This window comes from Miniopterus schreibersii (genome assembly GCF_964146895.1).
Source record: "Miniopterus schreibersii genome assembly, chromosome: 12".
Taxonomy (NCBI): domain Eukaryota; kingdom Metazoa; phylum Chordata; class Mammalia; order Chiroptera; family Miniopteridae; genus Miniopterus; species Miniopterus schreibersii.
Genome location: NC_138112.1, coordinates 47,139,626 through 47,155,090, shown reverse-complemented (window position 1 = coordinate 47,155,090; position 15,465 = coordinate 47,139,626). Strand labels below are relative to the sequence as shown.

The 15,465-nt window shown below is 52.0% G+C and overlaps 1 protein-coding gene across 4 annotated transcripts in view; it reads left to right on the top strand.

Annotated features, from left to right (window-relative positions):
* Positions 1-15,465, top strand: part of USH1C (USH1 protein network component harmonin) — a gene marked incomplete at its 3' end in the record, with an annotated part of 44,555 nt that overhangs the window by 24,103 nt on the left and 4,987 nt on the right. For 2 of the 4 annotated variants that reach the window (XM_081155057.1, XM_081155058.1), the window contains exons 15-18: positions 867-940; positions 14,187-14,228; positions 14,751-14,804; positions 15,110-15,209. In XM_081155057.1, the coding sequence (XP_081011183.1) occupies positions 867-940; positions 14,187-14,228; positions 14,751-14,804; positions 15,110-15,209 (270 nt within the window). Of the gene's footprint in view, positions 1-866; positions 941-2,040; positions 2,091-5,854; positions 6,005-7,277; positions 7,395-7,917; positions 8,392-10,345; positions 10,466-11,538; positions 11,590-14,186; positions 14,229-14,750; positions 14,805-15,109; positions 15,210-15,465 lie in introns of all 4 variants that reach the window. The other 2 variants (XM_081155055.1, XM_081155056.1) reach the window with 2 other exon arrangements.

Below are 15,465 nucleotides of genomic sequence, written 5' to 3'. Positions count from 1 at the left end.
TACATCAATTAGTCCCCACACCAAACAGGCCCTGTGGTTTGGAAGTTGAGTTTTTTTCCTACCAAACTATTAAGTAATCATTTGTGTCCCCATTGTTGGATTAGGCAGTCGTTCTTATTAGCAACAAAGCATGAGTGTTCCACTGTTGAGTAACCATAAATGGAGGCAAAAGCAAAGGCTCTTAACGTTAGCCTTTTCATAGGTTACTGGGCAAGTTCTTCTAATTAATATCTCCAAATAGTAATAAATAGCTCACAGCAGTTTATACACTACCTTGTACCATCCCAGGGAGGCCAGAGTCCAGGTTGGAAACCACTGGAATGGGTGGTTTGCTATTCTCTACATTATGTCAAAATTCATGTTTTCATGACCACATGTGCCCCTTTACCCCTGCAAATCTCCTCACCTCCTCAGGGTCCCCAGTTCACCCACACAGCTCTGACGTCCCCTGGGGACCCAGAACTCCAGAGGTGGTAAGAAGCCAGGAGGATCTGTTCTCCCATTGTATGCCCTGGCAGTGAGCATGTATAATACTCAGATGTTCCCATCCTCTGTACCACACCTCCCAAGTTGCAGCCGAGCACCCTGCAAAATGCTTCTCACCCTGCTGTCAGATCAGAGGCCCCTGTTGTGAGCCCATGTTACAGATAGAGAAATTAAAGCTACCAGGGATAAAAGCACAACATGCCCCATCCCAGGGCAAGAAAACTTTGCACTGAGCTCCTGAGCCCTGTTCCTGCCCCTAACCTCACAGTTCCCGTAGAAGAAACTGGTCCCAGGTCTCCAGGCTCCTGGGAAGCACCTTTGGCCCTGTGGTCTCCTGAACCCCTCTCCGTTCACCAGCTTCCTCCTGTTTTCCTGGGTAGATAATCAGGGAGTGGAGCCCAAGCTTGCGGCTGCTGACGACCCGGACAGAGGCATGGAGAAGCAGGGAGAGCAGGTTTGCGGCCCCCCGCTTCGCTCCCTGGCCTTGCTGCTCCGCTTGCTCTGCCCCCCCCCCCCCCCGCCGCCAGCCCTGCAGACACTCAGTTCTGGGGGGCCAGCATATGGTGGGGTCCACTGGAGTCTGTGAAGCTCCTCCCGGCCCCGGCTTGGTCTAAGCACTGCACACAAAACCTTGAGAACAGGACTTCTGGCCAGGCTCAAACATCAACTGTGCACACCAGTACAGCTGAACCGCTGGCTCCAATATTTAAGTACTGCCCAAGGCCCAGTTCTTCCTTTGGCCTCTCCCCAGGACTCCCCAGATCTCCCCAAGATCCAGCAACTAGGGGTTGGTGCTCAGTCCAGCGAGGGGCTTTTAAGAGTCTGTTCTAGAACCCAGGTGGGTCAAAGTGGGTAATTATTTACCCTTCACCACTGGCCCCGGGAGCTTCAGGTTTGAAGTGTCACCCCACCGTGCTGTTGCCTGAGGAGGGCAGGGGGCTGGTGCCCTGCTTATCTGGCCTGGGTAGGGATATGCTTTTCTGGAAGCCCATCTCCTGCCCACTGCTGCCTGCGTCGTCCTTCCCCGAGCTGACCCCAATCGTTGCTTTCTCTTTCAACACTGAAAGTAGAGGATATGGCCCGGACCATGAGACAAGACTTTTGTTCGGGCTGACAGCAATTCTAGGCAGAGACCCAGGCTCCCTTTTGTCTCGAGCCATTTCTTGGATGGAGGGACCAGGGAAAAACCTCACTCTTTCAGCGGGGCTTTGTGTTTGTGGGCTATGGCTATAATTTGCAAAAGCTCAGCCTCCCACAGACAGCTTTCTCTTTGATTTTTCTGGGCACTGACTTCTAAAGCCAGAGGCAGATGACAGGGCCCAGGGCCTGGCAATCGGGGTCTTTCTCAGGTGGTCTTGGGTCTGCATTACAACCCAGGAGAGGCAGGTGAGTGGAGAGTTAGACAGAGGGTGCAGTTTTACTGTTGGTCCGCTGTGCTGCGCTTCGTCTCACAGAGCCACTCGTTCCTTGGGAACCCAGCTCCTGGCCTCTGTCCTGGCTGGACACTGGCTGGGCTGAACCGTGTCTCACCACTTTGTTCCTGTGTTGTTACAGCCTTTGGGTGGTTCTATCGTTACGATGGCAAATTCCCAACCATTCGGAAGGTAGGCCAGGGCTGTGTGCTGTGCCGTTTGCCACTGAGTTTGCTGTGGGTTTTGGCCATTTCCAAACATTGTTTCTCTTCCTGTCAGCTCTCAGTAGTGTGACCCGACTGTTCACTTGAAGTTTAAGTGTATCTGTGCCTCTCTGGGGCTGACCTCAAATGGCAGGGCACTGTCACAGAGGCATCGTGGGGGGAATGTTCATGGGGTGAAACCTGCCCAGGCACTATCGGGTACCACCTGGGCCAGCCCCAGCCCCAGTGGGCCCAGGGCAGCGGGCAGGGGCCTGGCAGGAAGCTGCCTCTTTGTTGCTCTGTCAAGTAGAACCAGAGACCAAGACCAGAAGCCGAGGTCAGACAGAGTGAAATGTCAGGTTGGGTGTACACAGTGCAGACTATGAGACCGACTATGCCAGGCACAGACTGGCTGCCAAGCGGGAGTTTGCTGCCTCCAGTTGAGACAAAGACCAACACCACCAATCATAGCTCTCCCTGGAAATATCTCTGCATGTGCCCAGGATAATGCAATTTGCTGGTCTCTGGGGCCTTGAATTTTCTCTCTAAATCTTATTACTGTATCTCCAGGCCCCATAAACCTTTTTCGACCCTTTTCCTTCTAAACCCCTTTGGCATTTGATTATGAAAATGCCGCTGCTAACATCTATAGACTGGACATTTAGGATGACTTGGTATTTGGAATCCAAACATCAGCATAAATCTGGATGAACCAATATAGGCGTTATCACTCGACTGGCTCCTTCTGGCAGGATGTCTGGCCTCCAGAAACCAAAGCCCTGGCAGCAGAGTGAACTTGATAATATATAACTTCTCCCTGCCTATAAAATGGGAATTTCTGATGTGCTAGAAACATCTACCCCTTCCTCCAACATGGTACTGTTCAGATACTAGGCAGCACTGTTATTCCTGACAGAGCGGACATCTTCACCTAGGAGCACAGATCATGATTTGGGACACTGAATAAACTAGGTTAGAGCCCCTCAGGGGACTCCTTTCTACACCTCTGCAGTCTCAGAAAGGACTTGGTCTCATAAAACTGTCCCTTTCATTTTATAAGCTGACTCTGGCTTAGGATGTCTCACTAGGTTAGATTTCGAATTCTTACCTATATTGTCTCTACTAGAATTTAACTTAGACACACACACACACGGGATTTTACTTGAAAAACTAATTAAAAGTGATGGATGGGTTCAATTCTTCTCAGGCACTGATAACGAGGTAAAAGTAGTGTGTGTACATCTCCACACACACACTTCCCATCAGAGATTGTGTCGCTTGAAAAGTGCTGTTGGTAAAGCAGTGGACCTGTGTCCCCCTACTCATTAGTTTAATCATTCCAGAAATAGCTGGTATTTTGATTTTTTTTCATTTCCAAAGGAGGGGAAAATTGCTTCTAGGTAGCAGCAAGAACACACCCACCTATCTTCCTCTCCTTAGTCCAGTCTCAAGGGAATATTTGCCACAAATTTAACTGACAGCTAAAAGGACAACAGAATTGTGTTCTGCTGGCTCTGAAAATCCATCACCATTTTCTCCAGAGCCATGGGAGACACCGTGTCTCCCAGGAGCAGAAACACCCAGGGCCCAGGTAATGCAGCGGCTGTCTGTGGCTATAACCATCCATGCGCAACATTCCCCTTATTTGAAAAGCTAAAGACCTGATGCCTTCGATTCCTAACTTGGCCCAGGGCTCAGGGCCCCCAGGCCTGTGACCCCACAGAGTCTATGCCAGTGCCTAAGGACTTATGGTTCTGAATAACCCTCTCACCAGGACTGCATGAGTATATCATGTGGACCAGCCCTACTTGCAGGAGCCCACCCTCTAGCAGGGAGGCAGAGTCACACACAACTAAGCACTGATATGGAGTGGACAGTTATGAGATCAGTAGGTGATGCTATGGGGCCACTTGCCCTTCTGCATCAGTAAGCAGGTGCTGCTTTCCTGAGATGGGACAGAAAAAATGTCACATGTGCCTGCCCCACCTAGTAGTCCTGGCTCTAAAATCTTAGCACTGGTGGTGGTGTTTTTAAACCAACAGAATGGCCATTCCTATCATAGTGGTCCCTGTGGGAGGCCATGCCCTCATCCTAGCAAGCTGCCATCAGGCAGAATGTTTCTGGCTCCTCTTGCGGAATTGAAGTCTCAATCTATAATATGATATCAAGGGTTCATCTGTCAACTGAGCCAAGAGTCTAGCCAACAGTGTAGGCAAGGAACCAAGCAGGACTCTGAAGCTAAGAGAATCATCTTCTCAAGTGGCTCACAGACTGATCTGGGGATGGATCCCATCCCTCAGATGGTGAGGGGTAGGGTCATCTCCAAAGCACATTACATGGAGGTGGGGGTGGTCTTTAGGAGGCAAGATGATTCAGTCATGATCCAGAATGACCCCCCCAAGTCCTTCCAGCTGCAGACGAAGTTGTGTGTCCGTTGCTGGTAAACTCAGTTCTTCATTCCTGGCCTTCAGTGCTGGGATGATTGAGGAACTGAGAGCAGGCCCCAGGAAGACTTGTTGGGGGTAGGGGTGAGCTCACAGGTGGGTTTCCTCCTTTCCCCAGACATTCCCCAGAATGTTGGCTCTCTGCTGTCCCCTCTCTGGAGAGCTAGCTTTGTCTGCCAAGCTGTGTGTGATGGAGCTGACACTCCCTCCTGCCATGCTCCCCTTGCCCCCAGCTCACCTGGACACAGTAGAAAATTGGTGGGGCTTGGAAGACTCAGGACCAAATCCGGCACCACCACTTACCAGATGTTTGATGTTGGACAAGAGACTTACTATTTCTCTGAGCCTCAGCTCCTTCATCAAGAGAGTGAGGATAATATCTACATATGAGATAACCGATGTAATTTGTTTGACACATAGGCAGTTCATAAATGTTCTCTTCCTTTCTCATTCCTTGGCTTCTCTGCAACTCCTTGAGAGAAGCAGCCAGGAAAGCAGGCTTTGTGGGTCCAGTTCCAACAGGAACTGTAAGGAGTCCTTTAGCCCTGCACCTCCCTCCCCAAGTCCTCTTGAACCTGACAGCTAGCGGAAAGCAGTTAGGCCATTCTCTCTCTCTACCCCCAACTCCCAGTCCTGTAGTTTCTGACTAATCTTCATTCCAGGGGCCTAGTTCAGAGAGAATGGTGGACTCTCCAGGATGAAATGGTCTGGAGCTTAAGCATCAGGGCAAAATCTGATGTCCTTGGCTCTGACTCAGGACAGAGGATCTCTACAAATGAGGCTTACCAGCTCTCCCTGATTTTCTGCAGAATCTCCCAGGATGCATCTGTGGTGTCTGAACCTGAGACACCTTTCTCCCCAAGTAATGGAAAAGGCATGTGTCCAGATACTAGGAAATAAATACAATGCCTTTTATTTATACAGTACTTTAATGTTTATAAAGCTCTTATAGATGTTATTTCATTGAATCTGGATGGCAAGCTTATGGGGCAGGTATTTTCTCCATTTTGGAGATAAGTGAATCAGGCCCAGAGAGGTTAAGAAACTTAGCCAAGGTAATGGGGCTAGTTAGTGAGTTAGTAAGCCCATTCTGGCTGGCAAAGGGAATGTACCTCCTGCTCTGCAATAGGTAGCAGAGGCCTGCTTGTCCTGAACCTGAGGTCCGAGGCACAGGGTTAGAGCTGGGGGAGGGGCTCACCGGGGGTGGTTGCCTGGTGTTGTCTGAGGACTGAATGCCCTGTTTGTGGTGCTGTGCCAGTGTCAACACTACCTTATAACCCTTGTCGTGTAAAATGCCGCATCTGCTCAGAAAGGAAAGGATAAGAAAGCCAAGTATGACAGCCTGCAGGAGCTGAGAAAGAATAAGAAGGAATTGGAGTTTGAGCAAAAGCTTTACAAAGAGAAAGAGGAAATGCTGGAGAAGGAAAAGCAACTGAAGATCAACCGGCTGGCCCAGGAGGTACGTGCCCTGCTCACAGGCCCGGTGAGCACCGCTGGCATGCGGTTTGGTTGTTCCCAATCGTGCTCCTGGGGAACCAAATGGAGTCCAAAGGTTGAGTGAGCCCTGCCCCCTCCTTAGTCCAGAGAGTGAGATCGCCCACCTGCCCAGGGTCATCTGAGGCTAGCTTCTGGCTTAGGTGTGTGTTTGGGATTGAGACTGGCCTCCTTGCTCAGAGGGGTCCGAGACTAAACCCTCTGCCCAGATTGTAGGACTTAGGTTAGCCCTCCACACACCTGGCCAGAGGCTTGAGTCTGTGCCCTCTGCCCCCACTGTGTCAGAGTATGAGTCTGAGACCAAGCTCTCCTCCCTCGGCGTGGCTGTGAGTGAGGCTCACCCCTCTCCCTAGATATAGATCTGAACTTAGCCTTCCACCCACCTGCCATTAGCTCTGAATCAGTCTGACCCCCTACCCAGGTTATACACTCAAGACCGGATTTCCCCAAAGTGCCTTGGCTCTGAGGGTGTGGGGCTGGGGCTAACCCCGTTGTGCGAGCAGAGTGTCTCAGGCTATCCATCAATTAATCAGGCTGTGAGTCTGAAGCTGCTCCCAGGGTGTCTGAGGCTAGACCTCTTCAACCTGGGAATGTATCTAAGGCTTTTCCCTTCAAGACATGCCAAGAGTGGTCTTCCAACCTGAGTAATTATTTCCTAGGTGAGTTCGATGACCTTAACTCCCTGTTTGACATATAATTGGTTCTGCTTCTCTTTAATGATTCCATGAATCATATTGCCAAGCTGATTACATTACAAAACCAGAGAAATCCTGGCAAATATGAAGTGCATTAGTTCTGGCATTAGAAACAAATTAGCTACAAAATTTAAAAAATTGAACTCGTACTTCTGAGGACAAGGCAACCTGGAAGGGAAAAAAACCCTTAGAATGTGCTAGGAGGAGCCTACAAAAGGACCATTCTTTGGAGAATCATAAGAGCCTCAGGGTTCTTGGGGATCCTGGAGGCGGACTAATCCCATGCAATGCATGAGCCCCTTCTCTGATTTTTCCTACAAGTAGCGTTAGTCAACCCAACACTTCAGCACCCTCTCCTCGCCTGTTTCTCCCTCCTCTGGGCCCAGATGAATCAAGCTTGAGTCTTTTTCTAGACAGCTGACATACCCAGCAGTACTCTGGGGCTTTTAAGAAATGTTTCCGTGCTACTGGTTCAAGTGTGCCGCCACGTATGACTCAAGTGTGCCCTTTGTCCTCACCTCTTTGCGCCGTCCTTGGTCCCAGGTGTCCGAGACAGAGCGGGAAGACCTTGAGGAATCGGAAAAGATTCAGTATTGGGTGGAAAGGCTCTGTCAGACGCGCCTTGAGCAGATCTCCTCTGCTGATAATGAGATTTCAGAGGTAACAGAGCTCTTCTTTCCACATGGACCCTCCTGCTGCCTTCACAATGACTCACCCTGGGGACAGTGGGAGGCAGGTTGGCCACAGTCCAGGGCCACCTTACAAGCTCACTCCCCCTTTCTTTCTTGGGGACGGGGAACATATCTGTCTTCCTGGGCTTATCTCCAGAGTGACCACTAAGTCCCAGCTTGTCTGAGATGGTTCCAGTTATGCCCATTGTCCTGGTGTAATTGCGAAGACTGCCCTGTTCACTGTCAAGTGTGTTTTGGTTTAAATGATAAATTATATGGTCACCTTACCTATCACCCACATATGGCATAACTTGGGACACTTGCAATGGGGCATTCCCCACCAGCCGCCTGGTATGAGCTCAGATGGCAGAGAAGTGACACCTCCATGGCTCTGGTTTGAGGGTGGTGGGTCTCCAGCAGTAAGAGAGATAGATTAGAAGAGCCTTGTACTCAGTGTACTGTGAAGTGGAGCACTAGTCAGATGATTACAGAACTTCCTTGCAACCCCCCAGATGACCACAGGGCCCCCGCCTTCTATGTCTCCCCTCGCCCCGCCCCTGAGACGCTTCGCTGGTGGACTGCACCTCCACACCACTGACCTGGATGACATCCCTTTGGATATGTTCTACTATCCCCCCAAGATTCCCTCTGCCTTGCCTGTAATGCCCCACCCTCCACCCTCCAACCCACCCCTCAAGGTCCCTGCAACCCCTGTCCTTCCGTCATCAGGCCGTGTGAGCGCCTCATCCTCACCCTGGGTGCAACACAACCCACCTCCCATTCCCATCCCTCCCCCACCATCAATTCCCACCCAAGACCTCACTCCTACCCGCCCGCTGCCCTCTGCCCTGGAAGAGGCACTGGGCAACCAGCCCTTCCGGCCTGGGGACACAGGCAATCCTACAGAGGACTGGGAGGCAAAGAACCACAGCGGGAAGCCCGCCAGTTCCCCTGTCCCCGAGCGGAGCTTCCCACCCACCCCAAAGGTACTACCCCTGCCCCGCATGCTACGCTGGGAAGCAGGTGGATGGGCTGGGCTGATGTTTCCCAGGTCCTTCCCTGCTCCTGTGCATGGAGACGGGCAGAAACATCACCTTACCCCGTTTTCCAGGAATGAGCTCCCCAACCTGCATGTTGTGGACATCCTGCATGTGCATGGTTTCTGCTGATTTTGAAGTGCTGTATTGTATGGTGATGCCTGTGATAGTTGGGATGAGCAACAGTGTATCGATATTCATGGCCCTCACTTCCTCTTGGCTAGTAGGGCTGGTGACATTCAATGTAGTACTTGCAAGGCTGTGTTGACTAGCCAGAGCTCTATGTCACAACTAATCCTTTCTTGATATTAACCTAGAAAGCCTTGAGTGTGGGAAATGAATCCCCAGTTTAACAGGGAAAAGGGAAGCGATTTTAGACTCTGTAAATGAAGCAATAACACTTACCAATGCAGCGTGATGACACTGCAGTGCCATTTTCTGTGGCACTAGCCAACTATGTTCGCTTGAAGTCTAATACCCAGAATACCCAGAATTGTCTGGCCATCTTCCAGCTACAGAAAAGATGAAGATGGAGAATTCCTTGAAATCTCCAAATTTTCTCTTAAAAGACTAGGGATCTTTTTCTTGGATGTCAGGAGGCAGAACAGTGATCTTTCTCAAAAAGATATATTTGTTATTAATTGTTCATAATCCAAAGACTATATTAGAAGAGGTAATCCTCAAGGAAGACATGGAGCTTTGATTTCATGGAAAGAAAAACAAAATATTCCTCTGCTCCCGTAGCTGTGAGGCCAAGCCTGAGTCAGAACTGATGCAGCTCGTGTCAGCTGGGGTGGGGCTGTGGGGAAGGGCAGGCAGCAGGCACCTGATTGGTGGTTTTTATTAACCTTCCCTGCCTGGATTTGAGTTCCTGCATCCAGAGCAGAAAAAGTATCTCAGAGTACTCAGGAGAGCTTGGTGGAAGGGAGGTGAGAGTAAGTACCAGATGCAGACAAAGCTGCAGCTTTCAGCAGGGGACTCTCAGGGGGACTCCCTCTGAACCTCTGGTGGAGTCCTGAGCCCTGTAGCTCTGACAGAGAGATGTCTGTCTGTTCCAGGGATGTCTTCCCCCAGAGCCCAGCCAGGACAGGTTTGCAGGCAGCTGAATTATCCTTACGTCGAGTGGTCTCCACCAGGGTGGGCGGCAGCTTTTCCTCAACAAATTTGATTCAAAAATCATTAAGTGCCTGCCTTTTGCCTCTCTGTGTGAAGGGGAGAGGGGAGCAGTGCTGAAAAGGGCACAGGGGAGGGTGGGAAGGAGGAAGGGATGAGTCTGTAAAGGAAGGTAGAGAAGTTCATGAAGGACCTTGGGGTCAAGTCAAGGAGCTCAGTAGTCAGTGGGGACCCATCAAGGGCCAGGAGCAGGGCTGTGACCCAATTTGATTTGTCTTGCCCAAGATGATCAAGTGGGTTAGAGCAAAGCCGACAGAGTACATCAGCTCTCCAGGATGCCTCTCTTACTGCTCCTTACCCCTAGCCTCCAGACTCTGGGCCCATCTACCAGGGAGAGTGGATTCTTCCTGTGCGGTCCAGGGACTGGAACCATGGCCAGAAGAGAGAACCTTTAGGAAGAGAGAAGGCTGAACATCCAAGGCCACTGAGAGGAAGCCTTGAAAAACCTATCCTCTGAGTGACAGTGGCTGGTGACCCCAGAACCAGACTCTGGCTCAAGTCCCTGATTCCTCAGAGCCACATAGTTTCTTTGACTTCAGGGCACACTGTGGCCAGTGGATCTCTTGTCTCTCTGCTGATAATCATACCCCAGGGCCTCTGGCAGGGTGAACGAACCAGGCTGGCTCAGCATGTGCATGGTGTGAATTGCACGGGTGTCAGAGTGCCATGGTTGGCCTGGGCCATCCTCACTATGACCTCACATGGATCTTTCTTAAACTAACCCCTGTAGACATTTTGCCCAAGCCCACAGCCTCCACGAGGCCCTGGCGTGTCCACCATCTCTAAGCCTGTCATGGTCCACCAGGAGTCCAATTTCATCTACAGGCCAGCTGTGAAATCCGAGGTCCTGGTAAGCCTCTCCGGTCCCCTCCAGGGCCTATCCAGAGGAGCAGACCAGGGCTGTCTCCCTGGGTTCTGCTGGAGGGAGAGTGAGGTGGAATACAAACTCACATCAGGTGCCATCTCCTAACCTTCTCATTGGCCTAGAGATGAATTTACATGGGTGTAAGCAGTTGTTGACATGACCAGTGACATTCCTGTTCCTCAGTTGACCAAACAGGCTGGAGCTTCATCTAGAAGTAATAAAAGTAACAGCTCAAACTCTGCAGGGTCTCACTTAATCCTCACAACAATCCAGTACATGGCACCTGATGTTATCCGTGTTTCATACTTGAGGAACCCGAAGCTTAGAGGGATTCAGTAGGTTACCCAAAGCAGAACCAGGACTTACTACTTACACCAGAGTCATTCAGAATCCAAAGCCCAAGCTCTTATCTACGTTGCCATCTTGCCAAAACTTACAGTGATTCCAGTTGCCTGGCCTCTGTCCCTAAGGCCATCATGGCATGGACCACCCTCAGATGGGAAACTGGCCAAAGCAGATCCACTGCCTTTTTCCATTTCACATCTCACTCCTCCCTGGGACTGGGAGTGTGAGGTGTGGTCCTGGGGAAGTGGGGAGGTCTGCCCACTCTCAGTCACCTGCAGCTGAGCGAGCTGGTGCTCCAGGGACACCAGCCACTCACTGGCCTCCCACTCATGCTGGGAAGAGTCATGCCAGAATTCTAATTCTCCTTTCAAGGAAACTCTATCCAATGTCAGGCGGGGCAGCTCAGATACTTATTTTGAGCTCTAGCTGTCGTGTCAGCTCCCTGAAGAGCTAAGTTTGTGCTCCTGTGATAGTCACTGGTGCACCTGTGTCACTTGTTTTGGCTGATGACAAGGGTGGTGTTTGCTTGACTAGACCTGGGTAGCTGCTGTGTCTAGGGACATCATGGGGGCTGAAACATAAATCAGGCTGTGTCTGTCTGGGGAGGGATGTTGGCAGGGCTGCCCCAGACTGGCAGGCCCGGGATCTGGCACCAGGGGGCAGATGAGACCTATCAGTAATATCCAGCATGGAACTTTTTTTTTTTCTGGCAGCCACAGGAGATGTTGAAGAGGATGGTGGTTTATCAAACAGCATTCAGACAAGTAAAATGATACCCGCTGTGTGTCTGTGGTCCTCCCTGCCACCCCCTATGTCTCCCATTCTGATTTCTCTCCCTGGCAGTGCTGGTCAGCTCTCAGGTGGCCCCAAGGGCCATCTGCTGGGAGCCTCAGGCTAAAGCTGTGTCCCCATGGCCACAGCCAGGGGTTGGGAAGGGTCTCATATCAGGCTGGAACGTTAGGTTTATTGGGCCCCATGCAGGGTCCCTGGGGGCTGGACTCTTTTGCTACTGTTTGTTCAAAGAGGAACAGGGCAGAGGGAACCCTCAGAGGGTTCCAGAGGCCAAGATGGGCCCTTGTTCCAGCCCTATGTGCCTGAGGTTTCTCCCTGCCCCATCCCCTGTCTTATCCCTTCAAGGCAGATCACAGCTTCAACCCAACCCCACCTGGCACTGAACCAGCATCAGAGAGGAAGTGATGGCCCAGGTCCTCCATCTGCCCAGGGTACTCCTGTGCACAGGGCCGCAGAAGTCCTAGCTGGTCCGTGAGTGGTGTCAGGCAGGCAGCGGTACCCTCCCCACCTCCTGGGGCTCACACCCACAGAACCAGCCATGGGATCGGCTGCCTCACCACCAATGAGAGACCCCAGATGGAGGGAGATCTTGCAGCCAACCTCCTCACTGATTACCCACCACCCAACCACAGGCAAATGTGATTACAGGCAGGGAGCTAAGGGGAGGTGTGAGCTACACAGTGAGACATGAGGGTCTGCAAAAGAGGCTGCTCCCAGCCCAAGACTGGTGTGCTGTGCCAAGCACTGTTTCTAACCACTTTATGTGTATTAACTCATTTAGTCTTTACAGCAACTTAGCAGTGAAGTGCTATTATCATCCCCATTTTGTAGATGAGAATCTGAAGCAAAGAGATTAGGAAACACACCTGAGATGCCACAGCCAGTGTCAGACCCCAGATTTTAATCCGGGAGGTTGGGTTCCTAGATGTCACACAATCCTGCTTCTCAAAGCACCGTGATTGTAAAAGAGACATTTAAGGGCCTTGTTGTTTAGGACACACACAGCTCTCAAAGGGAGAGGCAGGAAGGTGAGAAGTCCAAGGGTCCAGACTGGGTGTCAAACCCTTGCCCCACTGCCCACTGACTGGGTGACCTTGGGCATGAATGTCACCTCTCTGGGCCTCAGTTTCTCCATCTGTTGGATGAAGGGTTGGGCTCCCTCTTCAAGGGCTGACCAGCTATAATGGCTTATAAGTCCCTGATCTAAATTTACACAAGATACAAGTACTTCCATCTAGCCAATCCCTGGGGGAAGATTCTCAGGCCCACAGCCAGCACTGCCTAGTTTTGCAGAAGAAATAGCCAGGAGTAGGCAGGGCCCTCTGTGAAAGAGCATTGACTCATAGCCTGCCCACTAATCTCTTGCCTGTGGATTTGCTGCATTCTTTGTCGGCTGCCCTGACACCCATAGACCCACCTGGGTGTGGCCTCGGAGTTGCGCCAGGCTTGAAACTCCCTGGCTTTTGGAGGTTGAGCCTGGGCGATAAAGACTAGAGAGGAGGGAGGACAGGCCAATGCCCAGGATCCATCTGCTGATATTCGGCCCAGAACTGCATGCTGAATGCTGGGCATAGAGGTGGCTTTGGCCTCCCGGTGATGCTGACCACAGGCCCCAGGGGACACTTGGTGTGGCCTAAGGGACTGTGTGCTGGGGGTGGCTCCACTCAGTTGGGAAAGGCCGCTCATTCGCTCCCACCTTCCCATGGGGACTAACCGAGGCTTTGTGGCTCTCAGGCTTGGTGTGTCTGCCCTGTCAGTCTGTGGACCCTGGACTCCTGCTCACTGTGTGACTCCTGGGAAAGTGGTGTGTTCCGGCTCTGCCCCTTTCTCCCTTCTCACCCCCTTGTTTCTACTTTTTTGGGATATTGTTCCCACAGCCCCCACCAAGCCAGGTCCCCTGAGCTGGGTGTCCTCTCTCCTCCCCTGCTAAGGCTCTGAGGAGGCCTGTCGCCTTCTAGATAAGTATTACATTAAGAACAACACTGGACATGGGCAAGCACAGACATCCCATTTTCCCTTGTGGTACCTACCATCCCTTTGCCCCCGCCCTCATCATCCTGTGGCTGATACCCCAGGAAGAGCAGTCTCCTGAGCAGTGTTGGTCCTTCTTTGGGATCACAGCCCTGGGACGAGAAAAGCTGGCCTTCACCCACCCGAAGCATGGATCTGGCCTTGCAGGGCACTTGGAGGAACTGAGTAGGACCATAGGACCTGTGGATGTGGGAAGAGAAGACCTTCAACAAGGCTGGCTATGCCTAGGCCACCTAGATGTCTGTCAGCTGGTGCCCCTGCCAGCCACAGATGCTCACCCTGCTGGAACAGTGCAGGGGCCAGGGCTGGGTTCTGATGCTTCCCACAGCTTTCTGCTTCTCCCTGGGCAGGGGTGCTCTGGCTGTTGGGGCTGCCGGCCTACTCCCTGCATCCCCCATCCAGTCTACATCTGCCCTCCCTCAGTCTCTCCCCTACCTCTGACCCGCTCCCCATTGGCTTCCTCTGCCCTAAGCATATTTCTTGCAGTGACCCTCAGAGACCTCTGCTCTGTTGCCCTAACACCCTGCTTTGCTTCCAGGATTTCCGGAAATATGAGGAAGGCTTTGACCCCTACTCCATGGTGAGAGTGAACTCTCCTCCCCTGGGGAAAACCCTAGGAATGGGGGTTAGGGGGTTATAATGTATTTGGTGGTGGTACATTCTGGGCCCTGGGGATGCCAGGGATGAACACATGAGGACCCCCAAGAGAACCCTAACTGCTCTTTTCTGTGAAGCTCCTTACAAATGACATTCCAGTGTGAAGTGTATGGTGTGTGTGCATGTGTGTGGTTTATAACAAGTTACACTTACTGAGCACTGCCTACAAGCCAGGCACTGTGCTGCGTGTTTGCAAGGCATTCTCTCACCAGCCTCGCAACATCCCCAGAAGAACAGATCTGGGATTTGTGTGTGCCCATATGTCCCCCATGGAGCCTGGGACCCCCAGTTGAAAACTGATGGTGGTGGGGCTGGGAAAGCTCCCCTTGTCCATGTTCTCTGTGGGGCCCAATGTCCCACAGGTCCCTGGCTTCCCCTCCCACCCCTTCCCTACCCTCGTCCTTCAGACAATCTCAAAGCTCCCCCACTGTCTTTTCCCCTCTAGTTCACCCCAGAGCAGATCTTAGGGAAGGATATCCGGCTCCTGCGCATTAAGAAGGTACCTGGGCACATGGAGGTCGGGTAACTACCACCCTTCTCTGCCCCTACCCCTGCCCCCTCCTATCTTGGTCCCTTGCTTCTCCTACTCTCAAGAGACTCTTAGATGACCCCCTAGATGCCCACTATCCTCCTCTCTTCCCCTGAGGGTGCCCCCTCCTGTGATGCGACCCCCAAACCCTGGCCCTGCTTGGTAGCCCCAAGACTTCTCCTGTCCTCCGTGTGGCCCTGTCAAGAAGCTCATTACCCAGGTGTCCACAGGCTACTGTCTGCTTGGCTTCCTAAAGCCTATTTTCCTCTAACCAGGAGGGAGCCTTAGACCTGGCTTTGGAAGGTGGTGTGGACTCCCCGATCGGCAAGGTGGTCGTCTCGGCTGTTTATGAGGGGGGAGCCGCTGAGCGGCATGGTGAGTGGGGACCAGCCATGTCCTGGTTTGAGGATGGTGTGATGGTTATACAGGGCTCTGCAGGAAAGCCAACAGCTGCCCACTTGGACTGGTTGACAATTGCTTAAGAATACCCCTCCAATTCATCCGCCCACCCAGTCCCACATGTTGCCTGAGAGCATACAGTGGTCCAGGGCCTGTGGGTACACAGCCAAGCCAGACACCCTACCCTCCAGGGGCTCCCCATCCAGTGGTGAAAACATGCTCAGAATTTCCA